General features: G+C 43.4%; 2 protein-coding genes across 10 annotated transcripts in view; one reads left to right on the top strand and one right to left on the bottom strand.

Annotated features, from left to right (window-relative positions):
• UBE3D (ubiquitin protein ligase E3D) overlaps nucleotides 1-14,379 on the bottom strand; it is a 344,514-nt gene extending 330,135 nt beyond the window's left edge. The window contains exons 1-3 of one of the 2 annotated variants that reach the window (XR_004352625.1): nucleotides 14,047-14,240; nucleotides 4,931-5,127; nucleotides 1,261-1,351 (exon numbers count right to left, since the gene is read on the bottom strand). Coding sequence is in view for 1 of the 2 variants with exons in the window: in XM_032651947.1 (XP_032507838.1) it covers nucleotides 1,261-1,351; nucleotides 4,931-5,127; nucleotides 14,047-14,123 (365 nt within the window). In the remaining variant the exon portion in view is untranslated. Of the gene's footprint in view, nucleotides 1-1,260; nucleotides 1,352-4,930; nucleotides 5,128-14,046 lie in introns of both variants that reach the window. The other variant, XM_032651947.1, reaches the window with a different exon arrangement.
• A 2,562-nt stretch (nucleotides 14,380-16,941) lies between these two features.
• Nucleotides 16,942-20,831, top strand: part of DOP1A (DOP1 leucine zipper like protein A) — a 110,698-nt gene continuing 106,808 nt past the window's right edge. For 6 of the 8 annotated variants that reach the window (XR_004352449.1, XR_004352448.1, XR_004352450.1 and 3 more), the window contains exon 1: nucleotides 16,956-17,059. The gene's annotated coding sequence lies outside the window, so the exon portion shown is untranslated. Of the gene's footprint in view, nucleotides 17,060-20,831 lie in introns of all 8 variants that reach the window. The other 2 variants (XR_004352447.1, XM_032650632.1) reach the window with 1 other exon arrangement.

Below are 20,831 nucleotides of genomic sequence, written 5' to 3'. Positions count from 1 at the left end.
ATGCGTAGGACTATCCCGCACCCGAAGCCTACAGTTTAAGCGGGAAGACAGGCGAATAAATCTCCGAGGAGCACATAAACCAGCTCAGGGTTCAGGAAAGGCTCCCAGCAGAGATCTGCTGAATCCCTCCATGGAGACCTGGAACACTGGAGGAGGAGGGGTCTCATGTAAGTCTCCAAGGAAACCCGTCCAACGAAGAGCTCGAAATTCTTCCTTTAAATATTGTCAACAGGGACCTCCCTGGTGGCGCAGTGGTTAATAATCCGCCTGCCAAGGCAGAGGACACGGGTTCAAGCCCTAGTCTGGGAAGATCCCACATACCACGGAGCAACTAAGCCCGTATGCCACAACTACTGAGCCTGCGCTCTGGAGCCCGTGAGCCACAACTACTGAAGCCTGTGCGCACCTAGAGCCCGTGTTCCACAACAAGAGAAGCCACCGCAATGAGAAGCCCGCGCACTGCAACGAAGAGTAACCTTTGCTCGCCGCAACTAGAGAAAGCCTGCGAGCAGCAACAAAGACCCAACTCAGCCAAAAACAAATAAAGTAAAAAAAATATGGTTAACGATAATAAGGGTTTGCTCTATCTTTCCAGCCTATGAGTGATTAGAAAATTCAGAGAGCAGGGTTTGTGCCCAGGAAACAAAGAGGCTGACAGGAGGAGAGGATGGAAAAATAATTAAAAGAGACAACATGGGAATACAAAGAATACAGCAAAGGGCCCTTCCCATCTCAATGGGGTAATCACAGCACACCTCGAAGGCAGGTTACAGCATTAACCTAAGCATCAAGAGAAGGTTGGTTTGTGCTTTATATGCTGTTTTAATAAGCAGGGAAACAGGAAATGGATTTTAGAAAGGCACTAATAGAAATAGTTCAAGTACAAAATTGTGCTGCAAAAGCTTCTGTTATTTAGAAAATTCACTTAATGTGGAAGAAGTTCATTCACCAGGATGATGGCTAAAACGTGTGACAGATGCCGTGTCTGTTTTCAGAGGAGAGGGGCCTATCTCTACAGGCTATTCCACCAAGATAAGCCTTCCTCCCTCAAAGCCAGCATCCTATTGTTCCCCTTTGTCAGCTGGAGAAAATCTAGCTGCTTCGTGATTGCTGGAGCGTTTGGGGGCTGGTCTGGTTCAATGTGGCTCTCATTCGAAGGCCGCAGACTGCTCCCTTGGCAGTTCCTTCAAAGATTCTGATAGAAAAAGAGGAAAGCCATTGCCAGGCACAGGATGAACCAGAGTTGACTGTGTTCCTTACCTGTTCCTTATGATGATTTCACCGCAGGACTGGCAATAAAACGTGCAACATTCTTGGGCTTGGGAGTGTTGATTAAACACTGAGATCAGTTCTAGAGGAAATCGAGGAAACGGCAAATCTTAGCGGTTTGGGACAAATCCATTAACATACTTAAGTGTTTAAGAGCCGCAATAAATTACCACCAATAAGCACTGTTTATGATCTACCCAGAAGTACCCATTTAGTTAGTATTATCTGATGACTCAAGCAGAAGCAAATATTGGGAAGTGTTTTCAAAAACAGATTTTGCTACATGTTTCAGAGTTAGGTATTGCCCTAAATGATCTGTGTCACATAGATAACTCGTTATTTCTCTCATTATGCAAATACCAACATTAAGGATGAGAGAAAAGGAGCTATTTCCTCTGCTATGCTTAGGGACAGTTTTTCATCACTGTGACTGCACAGACTTCTTAAATTTAATTCGACTGAAACGAGGTTGATGTCCGCTCTGGCATCTTACCAGTACGTACAAACAAAATCAATCTTGAAATTGGTCTTTATTGGGCAGGTCCCGGGGAATGAAACGGCTCCTAAGAAGAGTTCCATCTTCCAAGAGTGAAACTCAATTTCTGATTAAAGCTGTGGGAAAACATATATTTCCCATAGTATATGAAAGAGCAGTATAAGACAGTATGTTTCCTTAGTTTCCATTATTTCATTCATGAAGGAAACTTTCATTTCCAAAAAAGCCCAAAAAACAAAATCCAAACCTACAAAAATTTTTGTCTATTAAAAAAAAGTCTGAAGAAATGAGGTTATATCCATTAGAATCAAGCAATTTGAATTTGGCTTATGTTACTTTATATTCTAAGATTTAAAAAAATTGATGTGAGCAAGTTTAAGCCTTAGAGTTAAAAATTCTTCTGTTTAATTTCTAGGACTGCCCTGTAGCACTAAAGCGAAACAAACAGTATTCTTTAGCTCTGAGCAGATAATAAGTAGACCTGGGTAAGACATTCAAAATGTTCTTTTCAGAACCAATAAACAAATTTTCAGTGACACACTGCCCTCTGCTGCTCACCCAGCAATGATGCAGGCTCAGGTTCAAGTCAGAACCTTCTGATCCAGGGGCATCCTGGGAAGCGCTGCCACCTGGGGATGAATCCAATGCTGGTACTACATCAGATTTTACTGCAGCCAGTTCTGGGTCAAAGGTCTGACCTATGCATTCAAAACAGTGTAACAGTATGTCTACTGTAGTCCTTAAAAGAGCATCCTTATAGTTGAAAAGTCAGCTTTGTAAAAACCCTGAAACACAGATTGAATGCTATAAATGTTAAGACTCGCTTCCTACCACAGATTTTGATTCAAGTTTACATCAGTATGCACCTATTTGATATTTATTCATTCGGCAAATATTTATTCACCACCTATTATGCGGAAAGCACGAAAGCAATTAAATACTGAGGAATCTATTTTGCATACCCCTTCATGCACTGCAGAGCAGGGCTTCAAATGTTTTTCCTTTTCAGACTGTTGCGTAAAATATGTGTTAAAAATGTAAAGAAATTGGAGACCCATGAATGCCAACAACAGATGCAAACCAACACACAGCAATTTATTTTTTCCAACAGTTGAAACTAGACGGTAATGTTTGCTGATTTAAATTTTTTAAAATGGCTCAAGTTTTGCTATTTAACTGTTATAGAATATGGGTAGGCAACATACCAATTCTGTCTCTGGAAGGTCTCCGTACCTCCTCATTATAGGACCTAAAATCATGGTCCCAGAAAACTAGCAGAAGATCTGAAAACGCTCCACTGTGGCTTTCACGCCTGCCTTTCTCCAGTTTCCTGATGTGACCCAAGATTCCTGCTCTGGGTACTGTTCATCATCGCTAAAGACAGGTGATGACATCACAGGAGCCAGACTCCCAAGGCTTCTTCCCTGAAACAACACTTCCCCTGCCCATCATGTGGTACCCTCAGAGCGTCTATCTCCCATCTTGATGGCCCCATTCTTCTTTCCATGGTTATTCCAACAGTCATTCTTAGGTTTATCCTATGCCACTTCAGCCCCAGGACATTTCTTTCCTCAAACCAACCCTGATCAACTCAGACTAGTTATTCACTAATCCAGCACTTAAGCACAATCATTCTCCAACAAAAAAGGAACGGAGCTCCCTCTACTTCTCTTTCCTTTCAAAAGCCAGGATAGAGATGCGAGGGAACACCTGACAACTCCTAAACAGCTCTTCAGTACAATCCTGTTGACCGCCCTCGGGGCTGCATGGAGAAATGCAGATGAAAGGCTTCGCATCCATGAGGCAACAGGGAAATCAAGTGCATCTATAAGAACTACAATCCTTCTCTGAGAACGAGTATCACATCCAGCTGTCACAGCCTCCGTTTCCCCTTTTTACATCATTTTTAATCCTCCGAAGCATATCATTCACATGGCAAAGAGGCAATGAACCAGTGAGGTCATTCGATAAATTATTGCGAGAAACATTTCTACTGCCTTTCTGAATCAATGTGCCAACAACAAAATATTGGAAGTATCACAGGCATAGCAACAATCAAAGTCAATGACGCATCAAACTCAATTTCAGAATCTGTATGTATTGTTCCCTCTAGTTAGAAATGTCCCGGACTTCCCTGGTGGCACAGTGGTTAAGAATCCGCCTGCCAATTCAGGGGACACGGGTTCGAGCCCTGGTCTGGGAAGATCCCACATGCCGCGGAGCAACTAACCCCGTGTGCCACAACTACTCAACCCGCGCGCCTAGAGCCCGTGCTCCACAACAAGAGAAGCCACGACAATGAGAAGCCCATGTACCACAACGAAGAGTAGCCCTCGGTAGCCGCAACTAGAGAAAGCCCGCGCACAGCAATGAAGACCCAACGCAGCCAAAAATAAATAAGTTTAATTAATTAATTAATTAAATGTCCCTAATGGATGCGATCATTTCCATCATTCAGTTCTCTGGTCAAACACTGCTTTCTCAGAGTGGCCTTCCCTGACCCTCATCTGCCCCTAGTCACGCCCTATCCCATTACTCTGCTTTACTTTGCCCACAGCACTTACCTCTGTATCCAAACAACTTGTGTGTTCATTACCTGTTCCCACTGATTAGAATCTTAAGCCCCATGAAGGCAGAGACCTTCCTAGCTTGCCCACTTCTGTACCCCAGCACCTAGATCAATGAGCTAATATTTGTTGAATGAATATTTCTACGTAATGCTTTAATATCAACCAGGTCTTGCACGATTGCCATCTGATTTCATCCTCCTATCAACTCTGTGAGCCAGGTTTTTTACAATTAAAGAAACAAAGCAGGGAGTATGAGGGAAATCTCTTTACCTTCTGTTCAATTTTGCTGTGAACCTAAAACTGCTCTAACAAAAAAAGTGCAGGCTATTAGGAAAACAAAATAAAACACTTAAAAAAACCCCAAAGAAACAAAGCCTCAGAACGGTTAAGTAACATGTTCAATTGCATGCAGCTAATAATGGGCAGAGCTGGCAAAAAACATACATCTTCTGGACCCCCAGCACATTCTATGCAGCTGATGAGCAGTGATTTTCACCTGGAAAAAGTTCAACCTTTCAAAGGAAAAAAAAAAAGAATCACCTTTGATTTATAACGAAAAAGCAAATGCAGAAACAGGACCGCCAGCACTACTCACTTGTGCAGAATTCCGCCCGCGCCTGCAGCCGCAGGTGCAGGCCGTCCCCGGCCACGTGCCGCAGCCCACGGCAGGAGGACGGGACAAGCCTGACCCCTGCTGGCAGCCAGAGCTCCGTGCAGCCGCCAGGGCTTTTCATCTGGAGCGAGGTCGGCGTTATGCAAACATCCATGGGCAGACCTCCTTCGTCTGGAACGCTGGGAATTAAAAATAACCCACAAGAAATTATTTCTCATTGATGAAAGCCACATTATGAAAGAAACAAAAACGGCCAAGGAGCTCTCTGTTCCTCTTCAATAAGGGCCCTGAATTTAGTCACTGCCGTGGAAAAACAGCAGTGAACTTATCGTAAAGGAAACTAATCTATACTAGGTTTAGATGAGGTCAGAGAGTACTTTTCGCTGTCACCGTTGACATGAAAGTTCAGAGACATATTTTTCATTCTTGCTTCTTTTTTTATGGTAACGATGCATTTTTAAGCATGTACTCTTCCCCACTGCCAATGATCCTGAGTGCCGACTCTCTCCTCTACCCCAGTGCTTCCTCCATCTACTCCAGCACGGACCTACCCCTGGGCTGCTCCAGGATCTGCCGCACAGCTTGCCACTTCGCTTCCCCACCCCGACTCTTCCCTCCCACCGGTCTCCCTGACTTCAGCTTCTGCAAACCAGCACAATGGAATGCTAGTCTATCATGCACCACGCACTTGCTCATCAAAGTTGGGGGTTTTTTTGCGGTACGCGGGCCTCTCACTTCTGTGGTCTCTCCCGCTGCGGAGCACAGGCTCCGGACCCGCAGGCTCAGCGGCCATGGCTCACGGGCCCAGCCGCTCCGCAGCATGTGGGATCTATCCGGACCGGGGCACGAACCCGCGTCCCCTGCATCGGCAGGCGGACTCTCAACCACTGCGCCGCCAGGGAAGCCCCATCAAAGTATTTTTGGCCAGAGAATTCAACAAGGCAGCATAAGACGGTGGCTTATTCACCTTTGCGTCCCTTGATCCTAGCATGATTTCGACCTTCATTCACTCACTCAACACACCTTTTTTGAGTTCTACCATGTGCCAAGTACTGGGAATACAATGATTAACAAGATATTTCCTCTGCACCCCACACCCCCAAGCAGGGGACAGGCTAGTAAACAGGAATGATCAAGGGAGCATTAAAACTACATTGCACTTATTCATAATACAGGGGACTAAGGAAGCACGTGGAGGGGGGCAGCGACTCTCCTAGGCCAAGCACTAAGTAAATGTTATGTGAATAATGAATGGATGAGTTAGTGACATATTCTTGCTCCTGAGACCAGCATTTCAATGTTTTACTTTACTTACAGTAATACATGAGAGTAAAGCATTGGTATTTGATATACAGGATTTTGATAAGGAAGCCAGGATTACATAAAACAAAAGGTACAGGAGAAAAACTTTGTCGATTTTAAGAATAAACAAATAATGAAGAAAACAATCTAGTGATGTATGAATACCAGGCATGAAAGGACTTACTAACCCAGTCCACGACAAACACAAATCACTTGGTGCAGGCAACAGAGTAAAACACAGTTGCTGTCCACCAGGCACCATAAGTACAGAAGGGTATGAAGACATATAGAGATGAAACTCCTATGAAGCTGAAATATGCTCAGCAAAGCACCAGAGGAGCAAAGCACCTGGATCCCCCTCTTAAATGCTGACAGCAAGAGCAGGCCGTCCACTCAGTGTCACTGAAGTGCAGAAGGTGGGCCATCCACTTGCATGTCATCCAAGTAGAGAGGTCATACCGTGTGTTCAGGTGTGAATCTTGGTCAGGCCTCCTATTTTTGCCTTAGAAAATTTTAAAACTACTTTCTGGCTAGTTCCTATTAGAAGTGTGTAGATCTGCCCTTAATTGGCAATACAGAATATCAAGAACCTGAGTCTTGGGACTTCCCTGGCGGTCCAGTGGTTAGGACTCCACGCTTTCACTGCTGAGGGCGTGGGTTCGATCCCTGGTCAGGGAACTAAGTGTGCAACGTGGTCAAAATTTTTTTTTTATTTAAATTTTTTTGACGTGGACCACTTTTAAAGTCTTTATTGAATTTGTTATAATATTGCTTCTGTTTTACGTTTTGGCTTTTTGGCAGCAAGGCATGTAGGATCTTAGCTCCCCAATGACCAGGGAAGTCCTCCAAAATTAAAAATTAAATTAAATTTTAAAAAAGAAATTATTAAAAAAACAAAACAAACCTGAGTCTTTTCCAGGGAAGACAGACTCAAACTCTTGAGTCAAAAGTCTAGTCTTCAGAAATGATGTTTAAGAAATAATAATCCTCTAAAGTAGATGTCAGAAAACTTTTTATATAAAAGGTCAGATGGGAAACATTTCAGGTTTTATAGACCATATATGGTCTCTGAGGCATAGTCTACTTTTTTTTCTTCCTAATGACCCTTTGAAAAATATAAAATCCATTCTTAGCTCATAGACTGTAACAAAACAGGCCGTAGCTTAGATCTGGCCCCTAGGCTGTAGTTTGCCAACCACTGCTCTAAAGATACACAATTTGTTCAGTTTGGTACTTCAGTGATTTTCAAACTAGACTGTGCACTTGGCACTTGGAAGCGTCTCAAGGGAAACCACTGGGTTCTTAAGTCCCCTGCCTGCCCACCTCTGCCATACCACCCTTTCCTCTCTTCCTCTTCCTGAAAAATGCAGCCAATTACATACGGCAAAGCAAGACAGGTATCTTCGAAAGGGTAGAAGAACCACTGAAGCCTGGGGTAGATATGAGAAACCCAGCAGGGTGAGGAGGGCCACCCAGCAAGGACGTCAGGTTCCAAGAGGAGAAAGGAGGAAATGTGAGCAGCAGAGGGGGTCGGCTCAGCATGGAGTTTCAGAGCCTGTCTTAGTCTGCTCAGGTGCCTATAACAAAACACCACACAATGGGTGGCTTAAACAACGGACGTTTATTTCTCCTAGTTCTGGAGGCTGGGAAGTCCAAGATCAAGATGCTAGCAGTTCTTGGGGAAGACCCCCTTCCTGGCTTGCAGATGGCTGCCTTCTCACTGTATCCTCACATGGCAGAGAGAGGAAGTCTCTTCCCATTAGGACACTAATCCCATCATAGTGGCTCCACACTCATGACCTCATTGAAACTTAATTATCTCCCAAAGCCCCATCTCCTAATACCACCACGGGGTAGAACTTTAACATATGAATTTTTTTTTTTTTAGCGGTACGCGGGCCTCTCACTGCTGTGGCCTCTCCCGTTGCGGAGCACAGGCTCCAGACGACACGCAGGCTCAGCGGCCATGGCTCACGGGCCCAGCCGCTCCGCGGCATGTGGGATCTTCCCGGACCGGGGCACGAACCCGTGTGCCCTGCATCGGCAGGCGGACTCTCAACCACTGTGCCACCAAGGAAGCCCTAACATATGAATTTTGAGGGAAAAGAAACATTCAGTCCATAGGAGAGCCCAAGCACGTGGGGAGAGTGTCGACAGTGAGTGGAGGGAAGGGAAGTGGCAAAGGATGCCAGAGGAAGATTAATTGCATAGAGTGGAGCTGACCAAGTAAATAAACACATGTCATGAGGATAATGGAATCCAGGATTCTCACTGTGGGGGAACAGCTACAAAGAGGGAAAGGGAGAAAACCAGAACGTATCCTATGGTAGTAGACTAGAATCTAAAATACCTGGGTGAAGTCATGGTTTCCAATGCATATAAATAGATACAGTAATATATAGAGATACATATGTATGTATTATGATATATTTACAAACACACACATATACATAAACACAATACGTATGTCATACACACACACTCTAGTTCTGTCTACTAGTGGGTCTGGGAGAAGTGACACGCCAATAGTAATGAGTACACTCTGTGCCCAGATCTTGGTTTCTAAAGGTCAGTTTCCACTTAAAAACAAAATGAACAAAAATGAAACAAAACACGGTTCCTTGGAAAAATAACTACATCCAGGGCTGGGACAGGAAGAGAATGAGAGGAACCTGAGCCTGGCATATCTTGCTGTGCAACTAAGTGAAGAAGAAATCAAAGAATGTCAAAACAAACAAACAAAAAAACACAGAAATCATGTTGAAGGGACTCCCCCTGGCCACATCTGCTTATAATTTGAGAAAAAAAGTAACCCACTGAATGAAACAGAGCTATGGGTCTATACTGATATGAATAATTGAACGACTATACTTCAATTTAAAATAATAATAAATAAATGAATAAAAGGAAAGTATGATGAGGAACAGGGCATTTACACAGCCTCAATTAATACTTATTGATAATGAAAAGAATTATTAATACAACTAATACTTACTGATAATGAAAAAAAAGGGCAATTTATGGTGGAGAAGCCTGGCAGATACCACCCTATTTAAGTTCTCAAAGTTAACGTGAACTTGAATGGAACAAATCAAAACCATGTGCCACCTGAGAGGATGCGATGAGAACACAGCATCTGTTTTGTGATATTCCTGCCAAAGATGTATAACCTGAACGTAATCTTGAGGAAACATAAGACAAAACCAATGGAGGAACATTCTACAAAATAACTGGGCTGTAATCTTCGAAAGTGTCAGTCAAGGAAACTGAGGACCTCTTCCAGATTGACAAACGAAGGACACACGAGGATGCAATGCATGGTTCTGAGCTGGATTCCTTTGTATTACAGATATTAAATAGACAACTGGAAACACTTGAATAAGGTCTGAGTATAAGATGGCAGTAACATATTTCCCAATTTTGAGTGCTGCATGCTGGTTTTGTAGGAGAACGTCTTTATTTGTAGGAAATCCACAGTAACGTATTCAGGAGTGACAGCAACTTACTCTCAAGTTTGAGATTATTCCAAAACAAAGTCTTTGAGACCCTAATTGCCCACACTTTTTATATGTGAGGCTTTTGTCACTATTCTCTTGTATCCTTTCAGGTGGCACACCCTGCTCGGAACTATCTAATAACCTCACATCTCAACTCTGAGTCCGAGCTAAGGTCCTTTCAATGGTTTCTAAGACCCAGTAATACACTAGAGGCAATTGTTAACATTCCAGGCATTTTGCAAGCCAGTTGACCTCACTTTGGTAGTTTGATATCATCTATGGTGAAAGTATTCCCACCACAGGAATCAGTAAGTGCTGCAAATCAGGAAGAATGTTTTTGTCTGTCTGGTTTTCCTGGAGAGCAGGTCATTGAACATTTTCCAGCACACCACTGCAAGACCCTTTACTATGTGCTTCACCAGCCCACCTACGTCTCTCTGAACTAGGCACCACCTCATACTTTCTGTTCTCTCACAGGGCAACAGTCTTCCACTGGGAATAATACAGTCCCAGACCTCACCCCTTTCAGTTTATTGCTCCACTGTTGCTTTCTCATTCAGAATAAGGGGTTGGAATTTTTTTCCCTACCCCCTTTTCTGTTTTATTTTCTGCTAGGTACATATCTCTATTCACTATAACATATATAAATATTTGTGTATTTTCTGCCTCCCTCTTGCCACCACTAAACTGTAAACTCAATGAAAGCAAGTATTTTTGTCTTTGCTTTGTTGGTGGTGTTCACAGCCATATAACCAGCACCTAGAATCTGAGTTTTGGGCCCTAGAATAGGAACTCAATAAACGTCTGTGAATTTAATAAGTGAATGGCCAAGGTTTATCCCAGGAATGCTAAGATGGCTTAATATAAATAGACTGTTTCTAATGCAATTCACAGAAGTAAAGACTAAAGGAAAAAATATGACCATATATTTCTAGAATACATGTAGAAATCATTAAGGAAAACACAGTATCTATTCATGATGAAAATCCTTAGTAAACTAGGAATAAAAAGGAACTATGGGGCTTCCCTGGTGGCACAGTGGTTAGGAGTCTGCCTGCCAATGCAGGGGACGTGGGTTCAAGCCCTGGTCCGGGAGAATCCCACATGTCGTGGAGCAACTGGGCCCGTGCGCCACAACTACTGAGCCTGCACTCTAGAGCCCGCGAGCCACAACTGCTGAGCCCGCATGCCACAACTGCTGAAGCCCGTGCACCTAGAGCCCGAGCTCCGCAACAAGAGAAGCCAGCGCAGTGAGAAGCCCGCACACCACAGGGAAGAGTAGCCCCCGCTCGCCACAACCAGAGAAATCTGCGCACAGCAACGAAAACCCAACGCAGCCAAAAATAAATAAATAAATTTATTAAAACAAAAAGAAAGGAACTATGCAGTCTGCCAAACAGATTCGCCAAAAGTCAACATCATCACACCCAATGATGAAATGCTAGAAGCAGTTCTTTTAAGATTAGGGAAAGAGAGCTTCCCTGGTGGCGCAGTGGTTGAGAGTCCGCCTGCCAGCCAGTGCAGGGGACACGGGTTCGTGACCCGGTCCAGGAGGATCCTGCGTGCCGCGGAGCGGCTGGGCCCGTGAGCCATGGCCGCTGAGCCTGCGCGTCCGGAGCCTGTGCTCCGCAGCGGGAGAGCCCGCGGCGGTGAGAGGCCCACGTACCAAAAAAAAAAAAAAAAAAAAAGATTTGGGAAAGAATAAAAATCATATCATTTACATTAACTGCAAATAGACTAAAAATTCTAATTAAAATGCAGAGATTCTCAGAATGGATTTTAAAAAACTCCGCCCAGTACATGCTTTTAAAATTTTACATATAAAGACACAAGTTGAGAGTAAAAGGGTCGAAAAAGGCATACCATGCAAACAGTATAGTCAGCTGATTTCTGACAAAGACACTGAGTTATATCAGTGGAAGAAATGACAGCCTTTTAACTAATGGTGATGGAACAACTGCGCATCCTTATAGAAAAGCAATGAACTTTGACCCCTACCACATGCCAAATACAAAAACTAATTTGACATAATCACAGATCTAAATGTAAAAGCTAAAACTATGTAACTCCTAGAAAATAAACATAGGAAAAAAGTCTCACAAGCTGAAGGTAGACAAAGATTTCTTAAGGACACAAAAAACACTAATCATTAAGGAAAAAAATGCAATAAACTGGATTTCATAATAATTAAGATTTTCTGTTCATCAAAAGACACAATTAAGAAAATGAAAAGTTACAGATTGGGAGAAAATATTCACATACAGGCATAAATGAAAAAGGTCTTGTTTCCAGACTATATAAAAAACTATTTAAATTCAACAATAAGACAAACAACTTGATATTAGAAGACACTTGACAAAGGAACATATATGCAAAAAGCAAATGAAAAGGTACTCAACATTATTAATCAGGGAAATACAAATTAAAATGACAATGAGATACTACTGTATACCACCAGAATAACTAAATCGAAGACTGACAACAATAAATGCAGATGAGAATGTGAAGCCATTAGAATTCAGTTTTCCCTGGTTAGAGTGTAAACTGGTACAATCACTTTGGAGAACTGTTCAATGGTTTCTCATAAAGCCCCCGTCTACCCTATGACCCAGCAAAAATACTTACACAAAAATGTATGGCAGCTTTGGGAATTCCCTGGCAGTCCAGTGGTTAGGACTCCATGCTCACACTGCCGAGGGCCCCGGGCTCAATCCCCGGTGGGGGAACTAAGATCCAGCGAGCCGCACAGTGTGGCCAAAAAAAAAAAAAAATGTATGGTAGCTTTATTCATAACAAGCAAGCTCTAGAAACACACAAAATATCCAGCAATAGATGAATGGATAAATGAATTGTCGTATATTCATACACTGGAAAACTACTCAGCAGGAAAAAAAGAATGGCCTATTGACACATGCTATGACATAGATGAAACGTGAATCTCGCAAACACTGTTGAAGGAAAGCAGCCGGAAACAAACAAGTACATATTGTATGACTCCATTTACACATAGTTCAAGAACTGGCAAGCTAATCGTTGTTGAATGAAATCAGAACAGTGGTTGCTTTTAGGGTTGGGGAAATTGACTGGTGATAAAGTTCAACAGCCAAAGACCACCAGGGACAAAACAGGAGTCCAGGAAAGTTAGGTTTCTTAACCTGCTGAAAGAAGGGAGAGTTATCCAGGGGAACCATGAAGGGCCCCCTTGATGAGCGAAAGGAGGGAGGTTGTCTTGTTTCGTTTTGTGTAAGGTGTGGGCTCCAAATAACCTCACAAGGTGAATTTGAGTTGGACGTGCAGCACTTATTGGAACTCATGATTTGAGAAAGGGCAGGGGAGGACGCCGGGGAGAAAGAGAAATAAGAGTAATAAACATCGTCCCCATTTTACAATTGAAAACATTCAAATTAAAGGATTCTACTCTGGTGAAGAAGCTAGGACTGAATCCAGTTCTCAGGCCAAATCCAAAACTGCCACACCAGACATCCGGCTGGTTTCAGGAAAAGAGAAGGCTAAGCATTAGTCTATCTGAGTGGTACTGGGTAATAAAACGTTCAGGATTTTAACGTCTAATTTACACTGTTTGAAACAGTGGTCACAAGGGAACAGTCGAGGTCCCATATACTACCAAACCAAAAAAAGAGAACACTTTTCCTAACAGTTTCTTGTTTGTGTAACGAATAGCAAGTTAAATGCTTGCAAACTTCTCACTGGAACTCCGAATATGAATAAAAGAATGAGCTCCAATAAGAAGTCTGCAACCTTGGTTAGTCGTTCACTGAACACACGTTTACTGAACCAGTGTGTCAGTTCCTTTGCATAGAGAACACTTTGGGGAGGAAAAAATAACACCGGAGTTTATTTACAAAACAGGAAGCTCTCACATTGGAACAGATTTCTTACAACGAGGATCCCAAAGAGGCAATCAAAACATTTTTTCCACTGTTTTGTTGGAAACTCAGGGAACTGTCAACGGTGTGCTACATTAGGTATCCTCAAACTTTATTGTGCATCTGAATCCCGGGAAACGTGTTAATCTAAGTTCTGATTCAGTAGTGCTGATGTGGAGCTAAGACAACGCATTTCTAAAAAGTTACCAGGTGATGCTGAGATTGCCAGCCGAGGGGAGACTAGGGGCGCGCGCGGGGGCGAGCACCTCCACTTTTAGTAACCCAGAAGCTCTAAGCAACTGGAAAAAAGAAATTCAAAAACCCGTCCTTCCGAGGGAGGCGGAGCCTGCCCGGGCAGCCGAAAAGCGAGCTAGGCTGCGCCTGGAAGCCCGCACTCCACCGCCCGCCTTACCCCAGGATCAGCAGCGCGCTCTGCAGCCGTCTCCGCACTTCCAGGAACACGCGCGCGTCCACCGCAGCCGCCGCCATGGCGGGCACCCAGCCAGAGGCTCCAGCGACCCCGGACACCAGGGCCGGAAAGGGGCTGCACGTGCGACCCGAGCCAGAGCAGGACCGGCAGCGGCGGCGGTGTGGGCGGCGCGGGCGGCGCGGGCCTCCAGGACCCGGAGGTCGGCTGCCCGCCAGCCCACAGCGCCACCTGCCGGGAGAAGAGCGCGCCGCCGCGAGGACTCCATCTGAGGGGCGTGGCAGTCTCAAATTCCGGCTTTGGGTCTGAGCGCGGAGAAAGATGGGCGGAGGGGGGAGCCGAAGTGTCCTCCCACGGTGCCACCTGATGCATCCGGCTCCCTGGAAATGACCTTCAAAGTCAGACCCCCAGTGCAGTGCTTTGGGTAGTGTGGGTAGGGAGGAGACTGGACGAGAGGGAGATGATGGAGAGGGGTCGGTATAGCTGGGCACTGTCCCCAGGAAGCCAGAGAGCCGAACTCCCCACCCCAAACACACTGTATCTTGGATTTGTTTTTGTTTTTGTTTTAATGAACTACGGTTGGTTTTTTGTTTTTTAATGAACGCTAGTCGGCCGTTTGGTAGCTCTGTCTGAGGCAACAAATGTCCAGGACTGACGTGGCGTTGCTTCTCAATTTAGACCCAGTCGCTCCAGGATGGAAACGGTTGCAAAAATGAGAGAAGTTTTCTGTTATCTATGCAGAAGAGAGTGTGGTTAAATCCAGTATATCATGAAGCACAGGATCAAGCATTCCCATAACTTTTGAAAAGAGGAAGATGAGAATGACTCCATATGTACATTTCCACTCTTCACTTTTGCAAAAGTAAAAACTGACTCAGGGAAGTTGTACTATCATGCTACTAGAAGATGTTTTTGGAAAGTTTGACCCAGTAAAGAAAAGGATATAACACAATGTAAGTACTTATCATGGGAATATATTAAAATATAAGGCCATGGTGGTATTATAATGAAAATTCTTTTCAAACAAGAGGCTTTAAAAAAATAGAAACAATGATTGCTTGTATGTAGAAAATCGTATGTTTATTGATTTTCCACTTTACCATTTCAACGTCACAATTATCACACACCAAACGTATTAGTTTGAAGATTTTCCAAATAAATAATAAAGCCATGTCCCTAGAGATACTAGTTTAAGACAGTTTTTCTAAAATCTATATTTGGAGTTTTTAAAGTTTATTGTTTTGCCTCACAAATTCCTGTATCCATCAGAATAATTAAAAATTATGGCTGGAGGTAACACAATTAAAAGAATTAAGTTGACTGCTATTTCATCTCAATGGTGATGAAGCATGATGGTTTTGATGGAAGAAATTTTCACATATTAAGATATAGGGAAGTCATTCTGGCCTATACAAGGTTTAACTTGAACTTTAGGATAACCAAAACAGCCTATTTGTGGCCTATTAAATATGCATTGAGGACTTCCCTGGCGTCCAGTGGTTAAGACTCTGTGCTTCCACTGCAGGGGATGTGGGTTCAATCCCTGGTCTCGGAACTAAGATACTATATGTAACCTGGCACGGCCAAAAAAAAAAATGCATCGTGCATCTACTTTAACCATTAAAGAAAACATGCATTAAAAAAAAATGGAGTAACTGTGGTTCAGGCATTCCAAATGGAGCCAAGGTGGTCATCGTGGACATAGTTTCAGACGCGTTCTTGTATTACCGAGAACTTAAATTTTCTGAACTGTATCAGACTCAAGGACGCCACCAGCCATTCTCAGAACAGTATCTGCTAGCAGCTGCCAGCTGCAAACTTATAGTCTCAAGGTCTCCCCTTGTAACTATGCAACCGTTTCAGACCCCAACCAATCCTTACCTAACAAGCACCCGTACTTCCTGCCAGCTCCAATCCTAATACTTGACAAATAGTTTATGTAATTTTGGGCCTTTTGCCTTTATAAGCTGCCCCCATTTTGTAGTCCAGTGGAACACAATTCAAGTGTTTCTTCAATCTGTGTCTCCCAGGCTATAGTCCTCAATTTGGCTTAAATAAAACTTTTTTTTTCTTCCTAATATATATGATATATTGGTTTATTGATTATTTCCCTCCACAATTTCGACTCCTTATGCCTTCCACCTTTAATTCTCAAAGCTATTAAGTGCCTAAATACTGACACATTCTTTGAAATATAACTTTTTTTTTTCTTTGTGGGCCACTCGTCTTGCAAGATCTTAGTTCCCTGACCAGGGATTGAATGTGGGCCACGGCAGTGGAAGCGTACAGTCCTAACCACTGGACCATCCGGGAACTCCCTATATACCATTCTTAACACAGCATGCTCTTCATAATTGATGTTTCATTATTTTTAAGAATTGTTATATTTCATGTATTCATGTATTTCACATTCGCAAAAGAAATCAACCATTTTCTTCACCCTACATTTTAGGTAAAAGGGTGCAATTCTTGTAACAACATGATGCTAGGGTTCTAGAATGAAAATATCTCCTTATGTGATAACAACTATTTGTCTCCTAACTTCACAAATCTTTTAACCTCTCTGTGCTTGGGGTTCCTTAATATTGAGGAATTAAACAATTAGTTAAACAATTTAAACAAATACTTAAATAATATTTAAAAGCTATTTTCAACTCCTAGCATCCCTTCCATCTCTCCACCCATCATGATGCGGCTGGCGCGTGGAAAACACCTGCTACACCCCTTTGCAGGTCCGCTCCCTCAATTGGTGGTGATGGGCCGCTTCCCCGACAGTCCGCTTGAGGGCGCTGTGGCTACAGCTAGCGCCCGGAGGCAAGGAGCGGACCGGGGGCGGGGATCGAGGGCCGAGGACGTCGACGCCGGCGTGGGCGCAAGCGCGAGCGCGAGCGCGGTGCACGCCGGGAGCTGTCACTAGGCCCTCCGGCTCCCGGCCTCCGTGTCGCTGCCGCGGTTGCCAGGAGAGCGGCGCCGGCAGGAAGCGGCCGAGCCCCGGCAGGTAACAGCGTCCCCGCCCCCAACGCGGTCGCGAGGCCGGCCGCCGGCCCCGAGCGGCCTGCTTGGCCCGGCTCGTTCCCGAGCCGCCGGGACGCCCCGCCGGTCGGCTGATGGGTTGGGGGATGTTGCTGCCCCGGCCCCGCCTGAACTCGCGAAGCCGGCCGGCCGGCCGCCCTCTGGTTTCCGTGGAGGCGGGAGCTGCGCGGGGACCGGCGGGCCGGGGCCGGCCGGCGGCGCCGCGAGGAAGGCCGGGGCCGGCGGGGCCGGAGCGTCGGGTGACCGGGTCGAGCCTCCTGCGCAGGGGCCGCGCGGTGCGCGAGGTTGGGGTGGAAGTCGCACCCGTGCGATGAGAGCGCGCGGATGCACTTCTGTGTTGGCGGAATCGAGGCTTCGTGCGGCCTCTTGCATCTGGGGGGTTGGTTTAGGATTGAGGAGACACAAATGCCCGCCCTGGTTCATATTACATGCGGGGGGTTGGAAAGGAGTGTAGAAGTTTATTAGAGGAAGTCAGATCAGTTATGAGGAAGTTGTTAACAATCGTCACCTTTGATTCCCGAGACTTTTAAAGTTGCAACATAACAATAGTCGCTTGTTCCGGTCTCCTCCATTCTCGGAGGGGGAAGGGGAGTGGCACACAACTACTTTTTTTTAAAGCTAAGTAATTTGTGTTTTGATTATTCTTACACTTTCTTAGAGTTCTGTGGAGTTTGAGAAATATAAAGATTGGAAAAATCTGATTTGGAGATTGCAGTTAAAGCAATCAAAACTTTTTTTGTGATTACAGGAAAGATAGGAAACTAAGTTTTTGCCTGAGAAATAAATCCCGAACTATAGAAACACAAAATCCTTCAATTTCGATGTTGTTGGTTGTCTTGATGTAGACATAAGATCTCGCATTTTACTGTGGATAACATATGTTAGCTTTATGTTGTAAGTAACTCTCCACCTGATAAACAACAGTGATTTTGTTGAGCTGACAAGTTATAACGAGAGTAAATTAAAACCAGTTGTAGTACAAATGGTTTATTTTAAAGTGATTACTTTCAGCCACTCTGAACTAAATCATTACCCAGAATTACTAAACAATAGATCTCCAGGTGACCCTGATTATCAGGAACCCGAGACTCAAAGAATTAAAAACATCTAAGTTAATACACAAACCTGGAAATGTAACACCATAACCAAAATATTAAATGTAAAGTAAATGTTAATTAAATGTTTGACTATATGCAGTCAAAGGAGTCCTATTTAATAGTTAAACTAGTGGAAAGAACTCTTGCCTGGGAAGGAGAGATTTCATTCAAGTCCTTTGTTCTCCTGATGACCAGGTGTGATCTGTCTAGGCCTCAGATTTGTCATCTGTTTAAGGGAGTTTCATAGGTTCACATTTTTCCAAACTGTTTCCCCTGAACACTGTTCTGAATCCATTAATACTCTTACTGCCCCCAAACAGTGTTCCGTGGCAAATAATTTGGGAGCACATTGGTTTTCATCAGGCTTAACTTCTGATTTACTTTTAACCGCAAGACTTCTCAAAACCTTTACTACTGTACCAATACGCACGTACACTTCCAGGGTGTAAGCTTCCCGGGGAAGGTTATCCAAGCATTTCCTAAACTTACCTGGCCAGAGAGCACATTTTCTCATGGCCAACCTGTTAACGTCTCCTAGGGTATAATTACATAGAATCCGATTGGAAAATTACTGTAGTTGAGCTGAGTCCCCTTTCAGCTCTAAAATTCCCTACATTGTATGCTTCTATGGTGTTCAGCTTAAGCTTGGTGGCAACTCATTGGACCAAAGGGCTTATATGTGCTTTAGTAGGATATTGAGGATTCACATAGGTTTCTGTGAACCTTAATGCTCTAATTTATGGCGGAAGAGTATCATCTTTTTTCTGGGCTCTTGATGCTTTTCTATAACTGTAATTAATTCAAGTTTGGAATTTGATTTTATGGTCAAGTTATTGATTTTATTAAGAATGGCATTATAAAGTTCCGAAAGTAAAGACTTGTTGATGATTGCATTGTTTTTTTTACAGTGATTCCACTTTCTAGTCATGAATTTTTAACCTATGAAATGTGATAAAAGCCACTTGAAATGTACTTAATAACTAAATAATTTTAAGAGCTTAGATCATTGAAAAGAGTTAAAGGTTAGGGGCTTCCCTGGTGGCGCAGTGGTTGAGAGTCCGCCTGCCGATGCAGGGGACATGGGTTCGTGCCCCGGTCCGGGAGAATCCCACATGCCGCGGAGCGGCTGGGTCCGTGAGACATGGCCGCTGAGCCTGCGTGTCCGGAGCCTGTGCTCCACAACGGGAGAGGCCACAGCAGTGAGAGTCCCTCGTATCACGAAAAAAAAAAAAAAAAAAAGAGTTAAAGGTTAAAATGTAAATACTAAGGCAGTTATTTCTAAATTGCTTACAAACAAGGTCTGTGTTGAATACAATCTCAAATCATTTTGCTAAATTCCCTCAGGTGTCAGTAACACAACACAACCTGTGTGGCTACTTCTGTCTATTCTTTGTTACTTTGTTAGGGGTGAGTACTGTTAATGTGCTTCTTTGTTTGAGGGGGTGGGGAACAGTACATTTAATTATAATAGGTAAGCCTTAATTCGGGTAAGTTCTGTCCCTGAAATGAAACTATTAAGTATGGAGCTGCTATTTTTGTGTAATAGCTAACAACTTTTGAAAATTTATTATATGAAAATAAGTACTTTTGATCCCCCTGTCTGAATTGGGATTTCCCTTCTCCTGATTGTGTTTACCTCCCCTTCCCAAACTATCCAAGCCTGAAACCTCAATGATTTTCTTTGCATAGGTCAAAGATACAGTATCACACTTATCCAGGAATAATTTACATGTAATAATGTGCACTCGTTTTATGTGTACATTATATACACACCCATGTAACCACCTCCACAGTCAGGATTTAGAACTTGTCACACACCACTCAGGCCTGTATTGTTATGCTTTTGTTCTCTTTGAATGTTCTCCCTGTCTCTGCATGTCTAAATCGTACCTGTTAAGTTCTAGCTTAAATGCCACCTTGTCTGTGAATCCTTTAATTACCTCATTTTGAAGTAATTACCTTCTTTTCTGACTTTCCTGTTTACATTTCTTTGAACATTTTTTCTGTCCTTCATGATGGCAAAACCAACGGCATGCTCATAATAGGCAGTTATGTTTGTTGACCAAATAGAAAGTGTAGTATTTCTCAAACTTGACTAGGTCATTCTTATATCAGCTTCAGAATTTTGGCCATATCTGCATACTTCCTGTATACTTACTTCATATTTATCAATATAATTATTAACATAATTTTAAAGGAAACTTGAAGTAACCACCATAAGTAAAAAGCAGGTATCTGAGATTTCCTGATGTAGTCAGAGGAATTGAAAGAAAAGGGAGAAGAACTTCCTCGCTTGATTCAGTGTCACTTAGCCCTGTCCTTGGGCCCCATAAAATCTTCTCCCATCGGATTGGTGGTCAAAATTTGGGAGATACTGGCTTAATCAGGGCCTGAGAATTCCTTAGAATTTTATCTGTGTAAGAACTGGGAAATAAAGCCTCAATTGCAAATTAAAAGGTGTACTGCGTTTCATCTTTGTATTGCATTTTTAAAGTTAAATAGGATCATTATTGAATCGGTAAATGTCTGTTTTCTTCAAAAATGTTTTTAATGTTAGTAATAACTTTTACAAATAAAACATCTTTTTGTTATTATGGTACATTGGCTTTAAGATAAACCTTTGACTGTAGAGAAATAAAT

The sequence above is a fragment of the Phocoena sinus genome, chromosome 12 (assembly GCF_008692025.1).
Source record: "Phocoena sinus isolate mPhoSin1 chromosome 12, mPhoSin1.pri, whole genome shotgun sequence".
NCBI classification, from domain to species: Eukaryota; Metazoa; Chordata; class Mammalia; order Artiodactyla; family Phocoenidae; genus Phocoena; species Phocoena sinus.
This window is presented reverse-complemented; position numbering and strand designations above follow the sequence as displayed.